We start from the raw sequence: 22,141 nt of genomic DNA, 5'->3' as shown, positions 1-22,141 counted from the left end.
CCCTTAATAAATGGTTAATAAAAGGCAGGATATGTTATTTTCATTCTATTTCATCACAATAAATATCATTACTCTTTACCAATATGTACACATTGAAATCGTTATTACAAAAACATCTCTGCTAAATTAAAATACTGTAACGATATTTAAATCTTTTTCTGTTTTATTCACAATGTTTTTAAAGTATTGTACAATTTACAATTGCCTTATTTTAATTAGCCATATGATTTATTTTAGAAAAAATATTATCCAACAATAACAATTCAAAACAAATGCCGCTGTTTCTTATATGGTTGTCTGTTTTCACATTTAACATCTGTTCATTACTGTTGTCGAATTAAGGCTGTACACATTCATATTTTATTTCAAAAAATGAAGAATAAATAACTTAGCTAATTAATATACCTAAATGACTTCATCTTTAAATAAAGCAGATAAATATTATACGATCACAGTTTTACCCAAAGATTCTAAGAAAAGGTAATTTTCCTTTCGCTAATTAATACGTGATATTTCATAATTTTCAAGGTCTCTTGAGTCATATTTTATTATGTATTTAAAATAATGCATACATTATTATATCTAAGGATATATGTGTAGGATGGAATTATCTTATTTAATTTTTAATATGAAAGTTACTACGGTATGCTTTTAAAAAGGCATACGGAATATTGTATATAATTTCAAATTATATATAAATTTCAATAAACATTAATTTGATGGAAATATAACTGTTTCATCAAGTCGCTAAAATAGCAACAGTCAAAAGAAATACAGGGTTTTAAATATAGTTAATTTACTCTAAATTCTTGAGCAATTGTTTACATCATTTGAATGTGTCGATAAAGAAAATCATATAACGACTCAGGCGATTAGATCACATTGCGTCAATTTGCGACTTACGCAGGATCAATATTATTGTTTTTATTCATGGCACGAAGTATTCACTCCTTAGTCGTTGTCAGCTATAAATTCGCTATTTATATAATATAAGCTAGGCAAAGCCTGGCGTATCTTACACTGGATACGTTCATTATAATTTAGAATATTATCTAACAATTTACATATTTACAGTAGCAATTAATATTACATATACATTTCTCGTCATGAATTTCTTCATGCGGTCTCACAAATAATTTTGTAGACATCGTAATCACATTGTCAATGTATTGTCTATATCACCACATGTCTTTGATTCGTTCAGCTGCCGGCAGTTGAGGGCGATACCTGGAATATGAAGTTACAATGTTTTACAAGCGTATTTTAATAATTTAGTTGTAAATAGTAGTAGTAGGTAGAGAATACATGTTATTTATATGTATTATACGTGTATTATTACAAAAATCTTGCCTGAAGTTAAAAAAAAAGATCTAAAACATTTCCAACAGAACCTGGACATAGCACCCCATTCATAGATTTTCAATAACAATTTACAATTCCAATGTAATAAGTTTTTATACTTTTATACTACACTAAAGACTTTGAAATAAATTGCTCTAACTATTGCGTTAAATACTATAAGATTTATAAGAGCGCTGGTTATAAAAGAGCTTATAATTGTTATGAACGTTTCTTCTTATTTTCATCCGGTAGATGACTACTATATGGCATAGGCCTCCCTCGAAGATCGCCACGATAATTGGTCTTGCTCTGCCCGCATTCAGCGACTTCTCGCGATGTCGTTGGTCCACTCTGTGGAGGGTAACCCACGCCGCGTACCGACCGGTAGACGCCACTTGAGACCTTTTTGGCCTCAGCGGTCATCGATTGCACTAGCAATTTGCCCCGCCCACTGTTATAAATTATGGTAAAAATAAAATGTATAATATTTAAACTTGTAATAAGAATATACTTTATACTTTATACCTGTGTGGAGAAATGGCAAGCGATTTAGAAGAGGGGTTTCCGGGCAGTGGTGACATTTTGATGCCAGAAGTATTGCCATTAATACTCGATCCCATACTTGATGCAGAATCGACCCTAAAAAAAAATTAAGTATTTTTACGGCTGATGAAGATTTTTATGTGAAAATCCCATTGAAAAAAAAAATTAGACGAAACAAAATTCTTGTATCGATTTAAAAAAGTAATACCTGTCAATTTGTCTTCTAAAGAGTGGATACCTCCACGGTGAGTTTGGTTTCCTCGGTTCGTGTTGGTACGCTGGATTGTCACGCCCACGCTCGCTATTCTCATTTACTATCGACATTGATACAGTGCGCTCCGCGTCACGTGTTTTCGAAGAAAGTCTCCTGTAATTTCAATTCGTAAACATGCTGAGTAAAATATATAAAAAGCTACAATTTTGGTGAAATTCATTGTTTTTATAATAGAGATACTAAAACGTAATATTTAATAATTATTGTGCGAATGAATGTAGTACATATTTAGACTACAGATACACAGTTTTTTTTATGTCCGGAACTGTCAAAATTTTCTGTTAAATGTGTTGTTTCGGAAAAAAAAAAAACAAATATTTAAAAATATTATGATTTTTTGTATCGACGCACCATTTCTTAAAAAAAAACCACGCATTGTGATGTAAAAGAGTGACTATGAATTTTCAAGATAGACAAAATAGACAGCTACCTAAGAATTCTGCTTGGCAGTGAGCTTTGCCCTTGGGGACGGGCTCTCTGTCGACTGTCTACGATTAACACGTGCCGATCATACGGAGTGTCGTAATCCACTTCTAGCACTGTTGAGAATCGATGCGGCCACATCAGGTCCAATGCGGCTATCACAAGACCTACTACTAAGCATAAACAACCTGTGAAAAAGATAAAATATTATAAATTGAATAAAAACATAGTGTTGAACATTATTAACGAGATGAAGGTAAAAAATTTTGTTTTTAATCTATTCTATTTGCCAATCGTCACCATGCCATATAAATGTTTAATAGTACAAAATGTATAATTTAGGGGTCTCTAAAAAGTTTTTGATGATTTATAGTCGTAGGAATATCCATCATAATTCCAGTGGTCCACTACTGGACATGTGCCTCTTCCGAAAGATATCTGAAAGGATCGGTAGAAAGCGGTATGTACCCAGCGTCGGCCTAATAAGAAGATTTTTGAATATTATATTATATAGAATTCGGAATCTGGTCGAGAATCGGTATCTTTTTTTATTTCTAAATTAATTAGAGCTTGTGATTCATTATCAAACGTACCTGCAACGAGCACTAAGTAGAAACACCAGCCTAGGGAGAAGAATAGCATAGAGCCATCGAGTCTAACGACCAGGGGCACATGAGGTAAAGAAGCCCAATAGCCTCCTGCTGCAGCGCATAAGGTGACACCGACCGAGGTCATAGCGTAGGCACCGTATCTCGGGACTACCACCAACAGTAGATTCATAAGGAGCCACAGTGCCAACGCCGTCCTGTATACAAACAACTAATTAGGTTATTGCATCTTGTTCTCTCTTAACAAACGTATTATCAACATCCTTTATTACCAGAGTAACGTTGACGTCGTGTAACCAGCCGCACGATACTTTGCCCCCCATTCAAATCCCTCGTGTTCTGCTGCGAAATGTTCTGCTACTGATAGTAGAGGATATGGTAAGCCGCGAACTAGTCCTTTACGATACCATTCTTGGATAGCGCCAGCTTCTTCCCAGCGAAACTGTTCATTATAGTCCACGCCTGGGTCCCCTGTTGTGCTATTACCCCATGATAAAGCTGGAATTTTATTATATTACAGTTCATACTTGGTTAGTTTAATGAGTTATACATTGAAATCGTAACATCATCATCATTTTAGCCGTAAGACGCCCACTGCTTCTTCCATAGACTTCCATTAGTGACGATAGGAAGCGACTTTCATCTAGCACCTTCTAACAACCTTGACGAGTTCGTCTATTCATCTTGCGAGTGGACGTCCTATGCTACCCGTGCCAGTTAGTGGTCAACACTAAAACCATACCGCCCAAGAGGCACTACTGTAGGTTACTTTCGTTTCACAAACTTTTTTGTCTAAGTTTTGGTGGACACACCATGTTAAAAATCCAATCAAAAATTAAAAGACATAATTGTAGTAACAAAGGATCTTCCTAAGTTAATCGAGTTCAATTGATCTATTAAGCCACGAGGTTATTTATAATTCATGATTTTATGTTCTATTAATATTTATAAAGCCGTCAAAGCGGTCGATTTAGGTGGTACTGATTGTATGAGGTTGTCGTTTAAATTTTTTATGAATAAAAAATTAAAGTACCGGTGAGAGTAACATTTACGTGTCCCAGACCGACGTGAACTGCCAGCCAGCAGTCGAGGCGGTCGGCAGAGAAGGCGCGATAGGCTGCGCGGGCCACTCGAGCACCAGCCACGTGCCATGACGAGCCGTGCTTGCACACTGAAACGTTATATTTTGTTATAGATGTATATAATATATATAAACAGTATAACACTTATTGTAATAACACGTGATAAGTATTTAAGCCAACGGTAAAATTGTTTAATTAAATTTAGTTTATTTACTTTACAATGTAACTTAATTATAGTACCAATATGGTACGGACTTACTAACACCGTATTTTTAATTTTCATAGCAAAATAATTAAAAAGTAGCACAGATTTAGTACCAAAGATCGCCACCAGTTCTTCGTGGCCATTAATCATAATCATTTTGTCAAAAATGTAGTATATGTTTAAATAAATTATGATCTAAATTAATTAATTATAACTTAAAAAGATTGCGATATGATTTTAGTTAAGGAATAAGACACAAAATGGTATTCACCGAACAAAAATACGTACTCGTGCTATAGGTTCTGCAAAAAATTTAATGATTTTATAATTTATAGGCATCGTACTGTTGAATATTACCCTTCCTTTCAATTTTTTTAATTTTTGGGAAATAAACAGAAAATTAATTATGGAGAAACAGGTTAAAATGCCACATAAATTCAGTTTCCAATATACTATAATAATGAATAAAAATGAAAAGTATACAAAATATATAACTTTTATTTGCTTATTTATCTTAAAATGAAAAAAAGTTTACCAAAGTAATATAAAATCTTATACTGAACAAACAACAACAAGTTAACTAATAACTTATCTTACATGAAAATCAATTTCCACCCAAATGGTTTTATAGAAGGATAGTTAAAACTATTGATAGATATAAAACAAATTCATTTCGGGCAATAGCACGTTGTATTACTATAATTCTATCATAATTGATGTACCACTCCTGAGTCCTGCGCGACGAGTTGGGTACCAACGAAAATCAAGTATAAGTGCTGCCGCCGCGAGCGTTGATGTTGGCTTGACGGAACAGCGCGGCCGATACTTCCCCCACGTCTCGCCGCGCATTTACCCATGGCGCGGTGCAGCGGTTTCAGTATCGCTTATTGTATCAATGTATTTGAAACAATTGTTTTTGGAAACCTATTTTTCGTTACTGTGAGCATCTTAACGATAACCTACTGAGGTGACATTAAATGGTTCTATAAAAATTGTTGTTGTTATGTCTTTAAAACAAAACTACTTACCAAGAATCACTGTGCCTACGAAAAGACTGAGCGTCACTATTGTAAACGTTGAGAATTTCTGAAACAAAATAAGAAATTTCAAATTATTTTAGAAGAATTAGGTAAAAACTGTCTTGTATATGCAGAACTATCAAATGGTATATATATATATATATTATTACAGTTATATATATATATTATATATATATATATACATATATATATACATATATATATATACATATATATATATATATATATATATACACACACACAAGCACACTACATTTATATATATACATATCTTCGTGAACTCTTGTTAGAATGGTCGTGGTCATGTCTTGTTCGGTTTTAGTGCCCCCGCTGCTCTCGTTATGAGTGGCCATGTAACTCGGTGTTTGGCGAGTGAGAGCGTTTACTTATTTACGGCGTTTTTTTTTGTATAAGATATATACATACATATAAGTATATACACGTAAGATAACATTTCTTTGAAATAGCAATTACCATAAGAATGTGGAGATACATAGACGAATGAAAGTAAACTTCATTCTTTATAAAGTCAACAAAATGTCATTTCGCTCCACTGTCTGCCAGCAAGATTCCGTCTGTGTAATGTCAAGGAATCGAATCAAATGATTGTAAAAGATAATCATCATTATTAATTCAACCGCAAAACGTCCACTGCTGGACATACGCTTCTCCCCAATATTTCCAATAAAACCGATTTAAAGTGGCCTGTATTCAGCATCTCGCAATGACACTGACGAAATCGTCTGTTCATCCGTTCATTCGCTTCGTGGTCTCTACTCCAGAATTCTTTCGTATAAAGGATTCACAAGAATTTTTGAATAATTTGTATAATTATACATATTATTATTGAAATGTTAAACCTTTGAGAACCCATAAGACAAACAGGTTGAATATTGAGTGGTAAAACTGCAATTCTATTTGTACATAAACAGTCACTATCGCAGTTTGAACATAAAGTCATTCGGGTTTGTGCATTTGTATTCGCTAAGTTCAGATGTAAGATATAATATTTCGTGTAGTAACAAAATATTTCGAAATAATCGCGTCCTTTAGACTAAAACAGGTTATGGTAGTGTTTTTTTAATGGCCCCCGTTTTCATGGACCTCTCATTCACACCACATGTGGGATAGGAACTTAGTTCACAAGGGTAAACGATTTTATCAATTTCGATTTTTATTTTATTTTCTTCTTTCGTTCTTCGAAATATCTGTCACTCTATACATTCTTTGCATTTCGTTCAGACTTCCTCTTACATCCCTCTCCTGCATTCTCATATGACAGATTTGTTTTAACTATCACATAACTTTGTCATCACAGACTTAGTTACTGGTTTACAATTAGCGTCCATGTCTGGTTTTTATTTTGATTTTTGTTAGTAAATACCTTATGCTTGTGTTCTAATGGTAAGCGAAAAATGATAAGGAAATAGTATAATAAATGTATTTATATTCAATCTAATTGTCTTATGTGCCTTATATAACGCCTACGGTGAAGTTATTATTTGAATTTTTAATCTGTTTTACATTAAGTTATTCTCTGCAACACACAGTAAAATCAAAATAAACTATTTTCAAAGACTAATCTGGTCGATCTTCTATTATTCGTATGTGATTGGAAATAGATGTAAAAGCTTGGGATGGATGTACGGCTAATCTACTGTCAATTAATATATGGTCCACCTTATCCCAAAATCGATTTTTGCCAAAATAATAAATAACTTATTGATAACATATTAAGTAAAAGATTTTTTAAAATTCGGTTTACTATGTATTATAATTAATTATTGTTAATACACGTTCCAGCAGACGTGTGGCCGTAAATTATAGGCTGATGCATTTAAAAATAATAATTAATTAATGTATTATGTTTTCTAGTGTCTCCTTTAAACTGGTGACCGGATAGGTTTAAAAGTTTTAAAACTTTTTTCTGCCAAACGTGACTATCACCACTTTACAGCTTTTACACCTATTTTCCATTACCATCTACCATCTAGACTGGCATCGAAATAAGAATACCACTTATATTACAAAACAATACACTTGTACTTGATTTACAAATGTGTAAAAATTATCTATTTAAAAATCAATTGCTAAATTTTGAGTACATTTTTATTGATATTGTATACGTCAATTTCCCTTCCCACTAACATGGACGCTGAATCAAATACAAATGGCGGCGTATGTTTGGTTCGTTGTTAATATTAAATTGTGTTATTCACACAATCTTGACCTTGTAGTCAAAATATGAATGAATGATTCAGACGACCCTTGAGTAATGAAGACGTTTCTGTTATGAAATGTTACTACGATTTGTATAAGTATATTTGTGTCTTAAAATTGTATGACTGCTTTTGAGAAAAATATAGTGATTTGTTTCACAGAGGTTAGGTTGCCTTTAAAAATAAATAGGTCTTTTAAAAGAATGTAGGTTTTACCGGATGTTATTTAACTTACATTCTTTTACAAGGTCGATCATAGCAGCGATTTCGTTCTAATGATATATATTTGTTGAATTGTTATTGTACATCAACAGGCCATCAAAAGAGATGGATCAGTATAAAAGAATATAAATGTGAAGTACAAAGAATGGTCTTATCCCAACGGTGATTACTGACAACCATGCATTTGAATAATAAAGAAAAAAGGGCAGGTGTCATTCAGCAATGATTTGCTGTTAAATTCACGTAATTTGCTTTGGGTTGCGTAAAAAAAATGAGTTTTTTATATTATTAAATATTTTGGTATATGACATAACAAGCAAATGTTTTCAATAAAACTTCAGGTTTTTATGTAAATGTGTTAGGCCTATAAATAAAATCAAATATAATGGGTAAAAGTATAATAAGTCAAGGTTGTTGTTGTTAGTATAACAATGTAACGTATTTGTTATTTATTCAAATAAATACATAAAAAATACGTCAATGAATATTATTTATCTCTGTATTATATAATACAGCGATGTCGACTTTAAAATTAGGAGAAAAATCAATAATGTATGTGAAAAACTGCAAAAGTTGTTCAAATAAAATACAATTAAGTTTACCTCTTTTCTAATCCCAGGGAAGACCGCGAGAAATGCCAGGTAGAGCGTAAGTGCGGCAAGCAGAAGTGCCAGAGCCGGTATATCGGCCGCCACCGCCGTACGGTTGTGGTATGCATATAGGGTCGGTCCGCCTTCCTCGCGGAAAGCATCGAACCACCCCTTCATCGCTCGCCCTGCCTGAAAATTTCATATGTTATGGTCAGTAAGTGTAATAAAATATTAAGTATACTAGTAATAAATAAACAACAAGAAAACCACAAACAAGTTTTGTTATATCCGAAAAACATTTCATTATGATGTCAGCCGATAGACATTCACTGCAAGCCAGAAAGAGATCTCCACAATGATCGTACTTGCGCTTTGTGCATCCAGCGCCTTCTCGCGACTCTAACCATGTGAAATTTTGAAACACATTTACTTAAAAAATTATAGACTGCATAATATTTGAATTTTTCTATTTCAATCAGGCGGGGTCTTAGAATGTAGACCATTAAATTGTTACTAATACAACAATGACGATTTGAAGAAATTACCTAATGAAACTCTTTGTCAGAAATTTTAAGAAATCGAAAAAAAAATGCTAATGTGTCTTAAAAGGTGTTGGTTATTTGAACGCGATCGATGTTACTTCTTTTATTGCGTCTTGTTTCGTCTAACTCATCACGATATCTCAGAAACCATAAGGCTTAAAGACTTGAAATCTTGTAGAAAAATTTTTTTGTAAAGTAAAAGTCGTCTAAGAATGAATTTCACAAAATTCTACCCGCAAATGAGCTGAATTCATTAAAAATATATATTTTCAAACTATAGCTCCTTTAGGTATCAAATATGCCAGAATATTCTTTTTAGCGTCTTAAAAATTACCAAGATTGGATTTTATGAAATTACATCCATAAAAAATGTTGCGAGCCACGCCGGCGAGACATCTAGTAGTTCATATTCTAGCACAATACTGTTTTGTGGAAATTTTAACTATTGTGTTGGTTTTATAATGACCTTCTGTAAAGTGACGTAATAAAGCAAAAAAGCTTTACATTTATTTTTAATATGCCATAAGCAAACTATTCCCTATTCTATAATTAGTTGTTATTTCGAAAAGAATAATAATGTGATAAGTTGTATATGTTTTAACCGAATAGCCGAGAGGAGTGCGACGTGGCGGAATGTTTTGCGCTTACGAAATGGCCCAGTTGCATTCGCCTTCGGGAAACGGATGTAGAATTTGCCGCTCTATGGGGCTCGCTAACAGATAATTAAAGCATATTAAATTGCGTTCTCGATGCTGAGATTGTGCACAATGCGAAATATAAAGCATCTAGTGGATACATTAATCGTAGTGCGCAATTTTCAGACTGTTTTGTCTTAATGCATCAAGATGAATCCACTGGCTTCAAATTCTGATTTAAAAGTTACGGAGTTGTCTAATTAGATATGTATTGCAATTTATCTCTATATATTTAAGACAAAATAAAATATTGCAACAAATTGGGAGTTTCTACATATCTATATTAAACGCAAGCAAGTTAAACAATAAATTATAAAAATAAATTTGATACCAACAAAGACCTTTTGGTTTAAGAAATTAAATAGTGGTAAAATAAAAATATATAAATGTTGTTTTTATTTAAAAAAAAAACCTGATCTTTAAATAGAAAATACTAAATATAAACACCATTTGTTATTTATGTTTTAAAAACAACTGACCTTTACTTTCATAGTTAAAGGTTTTATCTCTTGAACGGAAGTCGGAACCATGTCAATATTCTGTGACTATATATTGACAACTTTGAGAAAAAATACTTAATGGATAAATGGTTACCTGTGATACTACATGGTACATATGTGTATAAAACAGCTAATATGCTGTAACCAATACTTATATTTTTAATTTAAATAGCAAATAAAACAAAATTAAAATAAAGAAAGGTAAAACTGAGGAATGAAGTGTAGGATGAATAAGATCGAATGAAAAAGACAGGTAGAAGAAATGAGGAAAGAAAGATAAAGTACGAGAGATTATAATAAAAATGCAAGAAGACCGCGGAAAATAAAGCACTGTTAAAAAATTATTAAATAAAATAAAACGACCCTTTCCTTCCCAAAGATAGGGGTACGAGAGGTCCCCAGCGGGGACCATAAAAAAAACCAACACCGACTAATTCTAAAAAGTTACGTGACGGAGAAATATTCCCTAAAATAAATTATAAATAATTCAGACTCGCTTGTGGCACGTTTTTAACATCTTGTTTAGAATTTTTTCGTATGGGCCATTATATTAATTTCTACGTTATATATAAAAAAAAGAACACAAATTTACTTCGTTATTCTACGGACAAGGATTATAAATGCTTCAATATGTTAATTTTAATGAAACATGTAGTAATTACGTAAAGAAATGCTTTTGTCGTTGCGATTTAATGCGAAAATTTCCTTAACAGCAAATTGGCTTATTTTTTTGCAATCGGCGTTAAATTTTAAACAAAGATTTATCTAAACCGAGCCCTTGTATTGTAAATATAAGTAACGCTTGCCTAATTGTGTTTTTCTTTCATTTTGCAATACAGAATGAGCAGTGTCTATAACACAGTAAGCTGACCTTCATAAGACGTGAGTTAATATATTTATTTTAAGGAGCTGATATATAATTTCATCACGATTTCTAGTAATAATAGGTTTAGAGTAGTTGTTAAAAATATTATAAATATATTTAATGTAGTTATATAACTGAATTACTGTTATTTACTTCGTATATTTCGTTAAATTTACATGTGTACGTCAACAATTCTGCAAAAGTACAACGACTGTCGTAATTAAATATGATATATGTTATTAATTGTATGTTTTTCATATTATTATGTTTTTATGCCAGCAATAGGCTACTCGATGTATCAAACTTATTATAGTATACCGTTCTATGTTATAAATATATTTATTACTACAAAAAGCTCTTTCTTTAACTCAGTCAAAATAACATTAACAAAAAAAAATTCTTATGAATTAAATTCTTAAGGTATAAAATTGGTTTATAAGAATAAGATATAAGAAAATTTTACAAAATAAAAAACGTTTAGTGTTTTAAACCGTTTAGTTTAAGCTTCCAAAGGCTTTTTGGCATGTGCTGGTCGAACCGCATAAGATGAATTACCTCAAATAACCTCGGCAGATATGTCACAACGAGTTCAAGAGTGCGTCACCGAACTTGGTTGTCTGGACTCGCGGTTTATACTACATTTATTATAGATTTATTCTCATTATTTTATGTGTATTAATTTCTGATGATATAAATCCTATACATTACATATACGATTTATAATGTTGCCTTTCCTAGGATATAAGGTTCCTTTGAAAGAGAGTAATCAACAAATGTTTGTTATGAAGTCGTAAATTTCACAATAATGAAATGTCTAGACAAATTGGAAATTTAATTTTAGTAATTTTTATATAATTTGTTATTTGTATGGGCGTTGATATCGTAAAAAGAAGTTTATAATTAGTTAGAAATTTATTGAACATTCGTGATTCTACATTAATAGTAAAAAAAATTCATATAATTAATTATCGAATATCGAAATATTTTTTTTTGTTTAATAATTAGTTTCATTTTGTAGGTAGTTTATTTAGGAACAAAAATTAATATATATATATATAATATATATAATAACAATGCAAAAAAAGCTAAAAGATTGAGGAAACTGAAACACTTAGTGCGATATAGGAAATATTGACGAGTGTTACGACGGTCAAAAACCAAATAAATTAAGGAAAATGAAGTTATTTTTCATGGTTAGATTTATCCGGAAATACTTAAAAGTTGCAACGAAATGTTTAGCAATCGGAATAGTAATGTCTTATAAATGTAAATTTGAGCAGACAGTAATTACTTTAAACTTTTTTTTTTAACTTTACTGTCCCTACAGGAAAATGTTATTAACAAATCTACATTTTCCTCTGAACAACGCAATGAATTATCTGTGTATTTAGTCACACTTCTAGCATTCTTCTCATGTGGCATTGGTTGTTTATTATATTTTTCATTAGGATCATAATGCCGATCATACTTTAACGATCAAGCTATGAGAATCCCAAACGTGTCATGATCTGAGTCACACTACAATCTCAAACGGCTTTTTTGTGACACTTTTACAATATCCTTACTACAGTAGTAGAGTAATTCACTACCAAGCTTTATTATCACTTAAAAATCATTGTGATAGGGTTATTTAGTTTAATAAACTTTTTAATTTTTTGTATGATAATTCAGGCATGGACACGGGACTGTGTTTTACACAATCCCCCACAAAGAGTTACTAATAAAACTAAACTAAACTTTTCTTTATTTCTAATGCTAACCTTATTTATATTGCTATTTTGTGTACAGGTTAAAAATATAAAAAAATCATATTAATCATTATTTATTAATTTACAAATTATTATTAACTTACACATTGTATTGTTCGTGTATTATTGTCCACAATGCTTATTCTTTGACACTGGATGACAAAATTTATTTTATTTTTCCTTACCTTTAAATATACTGAACCAAGAAGATAATATGAATGATATGATTCTTATTAATGTCTTTACTTTTTGTTAAATGCTTGTTAGAGAATATAACTTTTAAAAAGGCTTAAGAATCTATTTAAAATTCCTTTGATTATATTCACCCGGAAAGCAATTCGATGAATTGACTGAAAAGGTCGGGCATCATCGGAGAAGGAACAAATGCTTTAAAGGCGAGGCTCGTTGGCCTTCAGTTTCCATTACTGGTGATAGCAAGGGCGGGTATAGATGCCATGGCCGTTATGGATAATAAACAGGATAAAGAATAACATTTTAAATCTCAAGTCATCTTAATTGCTACCGAGTGCGTTGTGTTAAAGCGAGTTTCCTGTTACAACTGGAGAGGGTTTAAGATTGTATACTTCAATATCATTTCACATCTTTCATTACTATCTTTAATGTTTATCTTGCGTCACCTACTGCCACCTCACGTTTCTATTATTTGCTTAGTTTACATACTCTAGTTAGGTTTTGTATGTTGTAATAACCTGCTAACTATTCGATATTCTATTTTACTTCATAGTTGGCTGTATTCCGATGTTGATGCGCGCTGTTAGCTGTTTTGGCTTTTACAGCTTCATCGGACATAGTATTTCTGTAACCGTTGTACCGAGTTTTAGAAAAGCGAGGGCTTAAAAAAAATAAAACAAGTACGCCACTGCAACTGATAAATACCACCTCATACTTCCCCCGTCTTGCCGCGTGCATACCTAAGGCGTGGTATACCAGTTTAGGTAACGTTATAGTTGATTCATAATCCTCATAATTTTATTAAGAAATCAGTTTCTTAAATGAAATATAGAACAATAACTTATACGTTCTATATTTCTATTATTTTTTAATAGATTTTATTTTCGCTTTATATTTCATCTTTCTTGACTTGATTTACTAGCATGCAGCAGTTTAATCGTTGTTTCGATATATTGTTGATAAGATTATTGCTGATGCTGTGCCATTTTATTTGATATGAATTATGTTCACGAAATAAACTGGTAACCTTTGCACAAAAAGTGTTAAATGTTACTTTTAAAACAATTTTCTCTAGTGGAAGATGAGAGAAGAGAGAAAATGTTATATTTGGGTTTATTGTTTGGAGCAACCATCAGGTCTAGGTATTTCTTAACGTTTAGTTTACAAAACCATATCGAAAGAAATTTTCATACTTAACGGTTGTAAATTATTCAAAAAAAATTACATTGTTTTACATCTTGCAACACAAGATAGTTTAGCTATGGAACGGTTATACTATTAAAACTATTTGTTCAGAAAGGTAAAGATAGGAAAGAAGCTTAAAGCCTGTTATTAATTAATGTTTTTAGCCAGAGATATTGAATTATAAAGATCGATTGTTTACAGGGCTTTCTTGGGGTAAATCTATAACACTTTCGCCGGCAAAAATCTTAAAGCCTTGAAATCTATTTCCAATTACTCAGTATAAAGTGGTTACTGTAAACTTTGTAGGAATACGACAGACCTATAACTTCTGGCAACATAAAGTCTGATAGACAGACAGATAATTTGTTTGAAAATGTGTTAGAATTTTGAAAACACTTTCTTTTTTTACAGTATTATTATCATTACGTAATATATTATTTCTGAAGGCGTTGATTTTTGTATACATGTGTAATATACTTTATTTGATAGCAAATGAGCTATAGATTCACTTTTACTTGTAAGCAACCACACTATACACAGCTACACGGCTACTAATTTTCTTCTGAAACATATTGTATGTAGAAACTATGTGCGTATATATATATATATATATATATATATATATATATATATAATTACGTATAAACGTATAAATATATAATTTTAATTTGCTTTAAAAATTAATAAAAGAGCGTGTTATATGGCATGTGACAAATCACGTGACAAAGCTGGATTCCGAAACCAGTTATTAATCACAGCAACGAGTTATACTTTTATATTATATCTATAATGTTATTTATTAGTTATTTGTGGATTCAAATTAAGGTTAACAGGCCAACTGGCTTAGTGCAGGTTTTAAAAGATAATAATATTGCATAATACTACTCATAATAATTTTTTAATTTTATGTCATATATTTATCTGAATATTTTTATATGGAATAAAACCATTATTATTAAAGCGCAAGTTATAGATTTATTTTTAGCATTTTTGATATCAAGAATATGACCTAGCGTTATTCTTATACATGCAGACTATGGGCGAAGGTAAACTAGTGGATTCTTGTGATTTAAATTTTAAATACAATTACAATTTTTTTTATTAAAAAGTATAAATTGAGATTAAATGGCCTATTAAGTACCAATTAAATTAGGTGATATTGTTTTGTATGTGGTAAATAAAAGAACACTGGAGATTTTTTCCTTCTTACATCCAGATTCGTTGTCTAAAGTTGTAACTACCTAGTCTATAGTAATTACAATAAACATGGTGGCGAGAAATTGATGTTTAACGGCCTTCTGTTGTAAGGATGGAGCCATGCTTTATTGGTTTAGTCAAGCCATTCAGTATTTACCAAAAATAGTTTTTGACAAGTTGTTTAGATCGCACTAGTTTACGTTCCTACTCATTTAAGTGAATTGGTCGGATTTTCGAGAACTGAGTTAATTAATGTTTTAGATTATATAACTAGAATTCAGAATAGTAAATAGATTTTGTTGAGGAGTTTATTGTGATAAATATTAAAAAAAAAATTGTCAGCATTTTTAGAAAGTTGTGCGTGTTATTTAGGAGTCTACTCGAAAAGAGTTTACAGCCCTGTGCTAAAAAGTTATTACTGTAAATTTAAGTTTTAAAAACTCTAAAATTTTTGTTTTCTATGGAATTATTATTGAAAAATAGCGCTATAGTATATATTGGGCCGTACTGAGTTCGTGGCTGAGTAAGGGTTCTCATTATTGGCCGACGTCGTTTTAGCTCACGGATGCCCATTGAAAAGTTTGGTGATCACTGTGTGGTATTATAGTACGCAGAAGGCGCTGATGCGCATACTCTGGAAACTAGTTTGTGAGCATTCCTACACATTTAAAGAGACCAGGAATTGAACCAGCGACCTACGATCGCAAGCCTCAGTCCTATACCTATTATGGACCTCTGGGCTATAATGGCTAACAATCCCCATTATTGGTACTTCAGTAATATCTTCATTTATTACTATCTTTATTCTATATTCATTTTATACTACGTCAACAAGTAGTCTTCTTTTTTCTTTAAGGTTACTCATACTTTAAGGTTGAGAACAGTAAGGTTGATACGCCTCACATACCTTCAAATTCAGAGAGTCTATTCGCCTCAGGAAGTTTACAATTATCTAGTATTTAAGGTCCTATTGTGCTTAGAACATTTAGTGCTAAGAGTTATATTCTAGTAACTAAGAGGGAGGGCATCGATCCTTGCAGTGACGTGCAAAGGAGAGAGTTCTTGGTTTGGACTATCATTAAAAAAAATAGTATTACGATTCAAAGATACCCAGACAGCCTTAATGGGTATATTTTGTATGAAATAGTGGTAATTTTAATGTATAAACAGAAGGCTAGATTCCGTTACAAAATGATTTCTAAATGAATTGTAAAAGAAGGTATTTTCTTACGTAAGATTCTAATTATTTGAAACTTACGTTTTTGATAAAACTCAATATACATTCAATATAAAAATCATCCTTAAAAGAATAATATTCTATAGCAGCACCGGTATTACAACGACTCGTTGAACGATGTTCCTACGTCACGTTCCCACGTTTATTGTAAGCGATGTTCCCATTACCGTTTTTCAAGAGAGGGTAGATAAACTATTTCCAAAAATCGACTACTATAATACTCTCATAACAATAAAAACACTAAATTTCGTTTAGTACATTTTACTACATAATTTTAATGATTGGTAACATTTGAGTATCATGTTGAGCAGTTTGTTAATTTCATCAAAATACATAAAATGAAGGTACGTGACGTGAGCTGCCAACGTCGACGGACAACGTCAGTTACCTCTAGTTTAAAGATCTGTACATCCTCTACATAATGACCTCGTAATTATCGTCGTTTATTTAAAAATTCATTAAAATTATGAGGAACGATAATTTATACTTAAAGGTATATTTGATTTCTTGATGAACACGATTACTCAATAATACATAGGTTGATAGGTGATAAGTGTAAAAACTATTAAATAAGTATATGATTTTAGAAATAATAAATTACTATTATTTACTACATTAAAATTAATTATTGTATTATCGACTTTGTATTGCAAGAAGTTTCTGGACTGTCGAACTCGAATAGAAAAAATGATGCGCACTATGTGTAAAAACTTTAAACCTTTGTGCACACAACTGAGCTATACACTTACATTACCCGGTGATAAATATTGCATATCGATGTGCAATATTTATCGCCAGGTACTGTACATCTTTAAAGTTTTTACATCTATAACCAATCACGCTGTATAGTGATTGAACGCATTGTTACAACTTATTGATATGTAATGCTTTTGCTCTTGCTGCTTGTTTTTCCAGGATGTGATTTCGTGAAAAAAGAAGAAAATGTGTTAAAGAAACCCGAAGAAGCGCGCTATTTGATTTGACCAATGAACGCGTGGTCCCGGAGAGACATCTATGTGATGGTGCGAGTCCATTTTATGTGAAGTTGGTACAACGACGTACTGTAGACCATCAAAGTGTATCCGTAAATGTATGGCTGGCAAGAGTCGTAGAAAGAAAAAGGAGAAGGCATTAGCTGCGCACTTATCCATAGTTAAAGTCTAGTGGAAAAATACTTTACTTTTATGTATCTGATTAAGTATATCATTGTTAAAAAAGTGCGAGTAATTGAAATAGATTTATTTGAATAAATATATTACACCAAAGACCTAGTAAAGGTCGTGGGAAGTCGATAGACATGGGCGGCTTAAGACCTATCACGTGGCGATTTTTGGGGGAGTCTTATGGCTTGCACTTGGCGTCTGTGTGTTGACATGATTATGGTGATGAAATGTTTAAATGCGAATCTTTTTTTACTTTCAGATTTATTTCTGTAGCTGTCAATGTAATATTTTTAATAATAATAATAAAAAAATATGACGTAACGTTATAAGTCAGATGTTACATATATACATATATATATATTTATATATATATATAGTACGTGCATGCAAGGTTTCACAAAAAAAAAAATTATATAAACTGTGGTCATTATTAAAACTACTTCGTGTTATTCGAGTCGTTTGAATGATATTCGTCCTTGTTCATTTTCTAAAGGATTAGGAAGTTAGCGTAACAATAGTAAGTAACCTTTGCAAGTCTCGCCAAGTTTCAGTTCACATTAACTGCGTACGTATATCATTATTAGTGTTATGCAATTTTACAGACACTTCTTAATTAAAATAGTTAAGTTTTCGTAAAAAATATTAGTTAACAGTGTCACAATAAGCAAACAACCTTCATTTAACATTGCAATGTTAGTTTAAATAACAATATATGTTTGCTGAGAACTAATGAAATATATTTACGCGATGGAATTATAATATGTCTAGTAAATATATAAATAGCATTTATACCCTATGTTGCAAAATAAAGGGATGAGGCCATTGTTAAGTTTTCTTACTCGTGTATTCTATAGTGGCAAGAAATGATAATTATTTTTTTGGTTTAATGTGTGTTTTAATTATTAGAAAAGTCTTTGGCAAATGACCACACATTATTTTAAGTTGCATTGCAACTTATAAATGATTATTGTCACCTTTATTAAGGAGATGATATTACTCGATATCCACAAATAAAATAAACACAAATGCTTCACTAAATAAACAACGTCAATTTCATTAGAAATTCTTAGGTGTTAATAACCAAGCGAATTTAGACATTTGGTACTATATTAAAGTTAGCTTTGTTTCGGTTCAATGCGTTTTTGTAAATACAAAGGGACATTTAAGCTTTCTTTCAATTGGAAGTTGTTGAATTTAAATTTATATATAATAATTATAGCATTATTAATGATGACCATGACATTATGACTTTAAATTTGGAATATATGGAAAAAACTTTAAAACAATATGACAAGAAGATGAACAGTAGTGAAAATGGAAGTCTTTTTAATCATGATTACGGAATTATTTTTGTATTACCAATTTATAATAAGTATGTTAGAGACAAATGTCTTTGTTGTGGGATGTGTTTCGAATGAAATTTTACGTTTCAAATTGCAAATATTCTTCTTCTATAATATAAAAAAAAAAAAATAGGAAGGCGTGTCTATATTTGTAACAAGTTAATGACCTCGTTTAACGCTATATGGAGTTTAATTATTACCAAGGGACTATTTATAGCGCTGCACTTGATGTGGGCTGGGCGTTATGTAAGTGACTCGCGAGTTCCGATCGACTACTCGGAACTTGACCTTGTTAATAGTTCGACAACATCATCTGATCAGGGAACACGTTTGCGTTGGCTAAACATTCTTTACGTATCATCTTTTTACTAAAAAAATTTAAAGTCTTAGTTTTTACATTTCGAAGTCGTATTCAAACTTGATTTTGAAATGATTATTTCTAATTCAAATTATTATCACATCACGTTTCATTGTCATAATTGTAATACAACCAAATTTATTTCTCATTAAATATAGTTTTTCTCTTGAAACTTATGAAATATACATACTGATTGGTTATAGAAGTAAAGGCTGTAAGGGGCTATACATTAGCTTATTTGTCAGCTGAAACCGGTAAAGCTTTTTCACGGATTTCAATAAAACCAATCACGCTGTATAAAGTGATTACTCTGGAATATTTTACATTAATTTATTTTTCTATAGGAATACAGCAGGTTAATAACTTCTGGTAGTACAAAGTCTGCAGTGAAAAATAGTGAACAATAATTAATTTTAAGGTGTAGTAATCTGAATATTAAAAATGCTTCTTCTTGCTATCTTTATGTTATTAATTACTTCTGAAACCATTGATTTTTGGATAGGGTGTACCCATATATTAATTAGCAGTGAATGAGCCATAAATTTTGTCCTTTTGAAGCCTTTACATCTAAAATCAATCACTGTGTATAAATATAAACGAATTTTGTGTAGTTAAGAGTTGTCGGGTTCTTTCCTGGCAGATAAATTATGAAATAATTTCGCAGCCAGTGTCCTTGGTATTTTGCTTCACAGAGAAAGTAAATTTATAATGCGTTTTATTTTTTTAGATTAAAAACACGCTAACATAATAATTTATCTCTACCTTTATCATGTCAAAGAAAATTTTAAAATATTTTTAACAATAAAATGTGTAAAATAGACGTTTAGTTGCGAATATGAATGTCCGGATCTATCCAGAGTTCTTTAGGACTATTAGTGAAATAATGCGTGTATTAGTGGTGTAATCTTAAAAACGGTATGTTCCTAATAAATGGTTGTGATGTCAATGCGGTGTCGATTTTTACAATCAAGCATCAATGTGATATGACTAAGATATTATTTTTAATAATTCCGGTTTAGAAGCACTACAACTACAAAAAATTCTTGACCACTTTGCTTCAAGGTTAAACGAATGCACTATTGCACAAACTCCGAAATGGAATATATGTATATGTATATTATTAATTGATGTCATTCCGTTACGTAAAATAAGAAAAATTAAAAGTATATGTAAAATTTCACTACAAAAGGTGAAAAATTTAATATATCTTTTTTATTTCATAAAATTTACAAATAATCATTTTGAATAGCACCATAATTAAATCAAACTTACTTACTGAACTTACGTACTGAAATAAAAACAGATATTTGTATAAGGGTTGAGTCAAAAATACGTGTACATATGTGTATCATTGTGGTATTAAAAAGGATCATTTGTAACTCTAACTTGGCTATTTTTGGAACAACTGGTGTCATTAGGTTTTAACAACTCTACCGTAACTAGTTTGCATTGAATGTGTTTCAGTACAACCTTCTCAAATGACAGCTCGGCATAAAAACAACGGACCGACGGTATTCGAGCCAAGGCCCAGTAATGAGATATTCCGATTAGATAGGTGCATTGAGAATCAAGAGAATTGTGCTCCGCTCGAACAGATAACGTGTAATTAATATTATGATCTCACTTGCTTGCCTGTTTTGTCAGTACTAATAGTTTGCTTCTATAGTCAAAAGTTAATTTTTCATATTTCAGTTACTTTCAAATACCTACTGTAAACTGGTAAATTATTAAAGGTTATATTTTACATTTTATTTTTATTTAATCTGTGGCAAAATTTTCTAGGTTTTGCGTGGTTATAACTAAATTTAATAATAAAAATACTAATTAGTAACGTGACATCATAAATGTCAAACTTATGTGAAAAATCGTTATGGTTATCTTCCCTTCGATGAATATATAGTTTTTAAATATAAATTCATGAACGGCTTTTCAGATTTAATTTAAATTAGGCTCATGTACTGTGTGTACGGACCGAGTACTTCTTGTGGTTTCCTTTTGTATTTATGAGTAAAGGGGTAGGCGTCATAACAGTGATGAATAAACGATACCTTATATCAAAGTAATTATTTTATTGGATAAATTTAAATCCTTTACGCAAGTATGAATTGAATTTAGAAATGAACTTATAAAATTTCACTACCTACGGATATTATCAATCTTCATAAGTGCTTCAATTTTTACATATCGCATAGAAGAAAATAACAAATATTATTTTTACTTACTTTTGAATTTTAACAGAGTATTTACGTTGGCACATAATATGATTGGTTATAGGTGTAAAAGCGTTAAAAAGGTATATGTATTAGCAGTCAGTTAATGTACGGTACACCCCATTCAAATTGTTTTCAGAAATAATAAATAAAGTAACAATAGTACAGTGAGCGTACGTATTAAAATTAAACGTATCTGTTAAACTACGTAATAATATTAATTATGGTTTACTATCTGTCCTTGCAGACCCTGCCCTGCCAGAAGTTATTGGCCTGTCGCATTCCAATAACTAAAATTGAATTATGATAAAAATATTTATAAGTGATTATGCAGAGTGATTGTAAATAGTTTTGTTTTA

At 31.2% G+C, this 22,141-nt stretch overlaps 1 protein-coding gene across 2 annotated transcripts in view; it reads right to left on the bottom strand.

Annotated features, from left to right (window-relative positions):
• Positions 1 to 726: 726 nt before the first annotated feature.
• Positions 727 to 22,141, bottom strand: part of mol (dual oxidase maturation factor 1 mol) — a 62,028-nt gene continuing 40,613 nt past the window's right edge. For both annotated transcript variants that reach the window (XM_068777194.1, XM_068777193.1), the window contains 9 exons: positions 8,560 to 8,736; positions 5,505 to 5,562; positions 4,223 to 4,360; positions 3,462 to 3,687; positions 3,175 to 3,386; positions 2,589 to 2,769; positions 2,093 to 2,251; positions 1,867 to 1,980; positions 727 to 1,227 (listed from right to left, as the gene is read on the bottom strand). In XM_068777194.1, the coding sequence (XP_068633295.1) occupies positions 1,179 to 1,227; positions 1,867 to 1,980; positions 2,093 to 2,251; positions 2,589 to 2,769; positions 3,175 to 3,386; positions 3,462 to 3,687; positions 4,223 to 4,360; positions 5,505 to 5,562; positions 8,560 to 8,724 (1,302 nt within the window). In that variant the 5' untranslated portion in view covers positions 8,725 to 8,736 and the 3' untranslated portion in view covers positions 727 to 1,178. The remainder of the gene's footprint in view (positions 1,228 to 1,866; positions 1,981 to 2,092; positions 2,252 to 2,588; positions 2,770 to 3,174; positions 3,387 to 3,461; positions 3,688 to 4,222; positions 4,361 to 5,504; positions 5,563 to 8,559; positions 8,737 to 22,141) is intronic.

This window comes from Battus philenor, unplaced genomic scaffold (assembly GCF_028537555.1).
Source record: "Battus philenor isolate CCGP_79_NKW_IND1 unplaced genomic scaffold, ilBatPhil1.0.hap1 SCAF_13, whole genome shotgun sequence".
In the NCBI taxonomy this organism is placed as follows: Eukaryota; Metazoa; Arthropoda; class Insecta; order Lepidoptera; family Papilionidae; genus Battus; species Battus philenor.
This window is presented reverse-complemented; position numbering and strand designations above follow the sequence as displayed.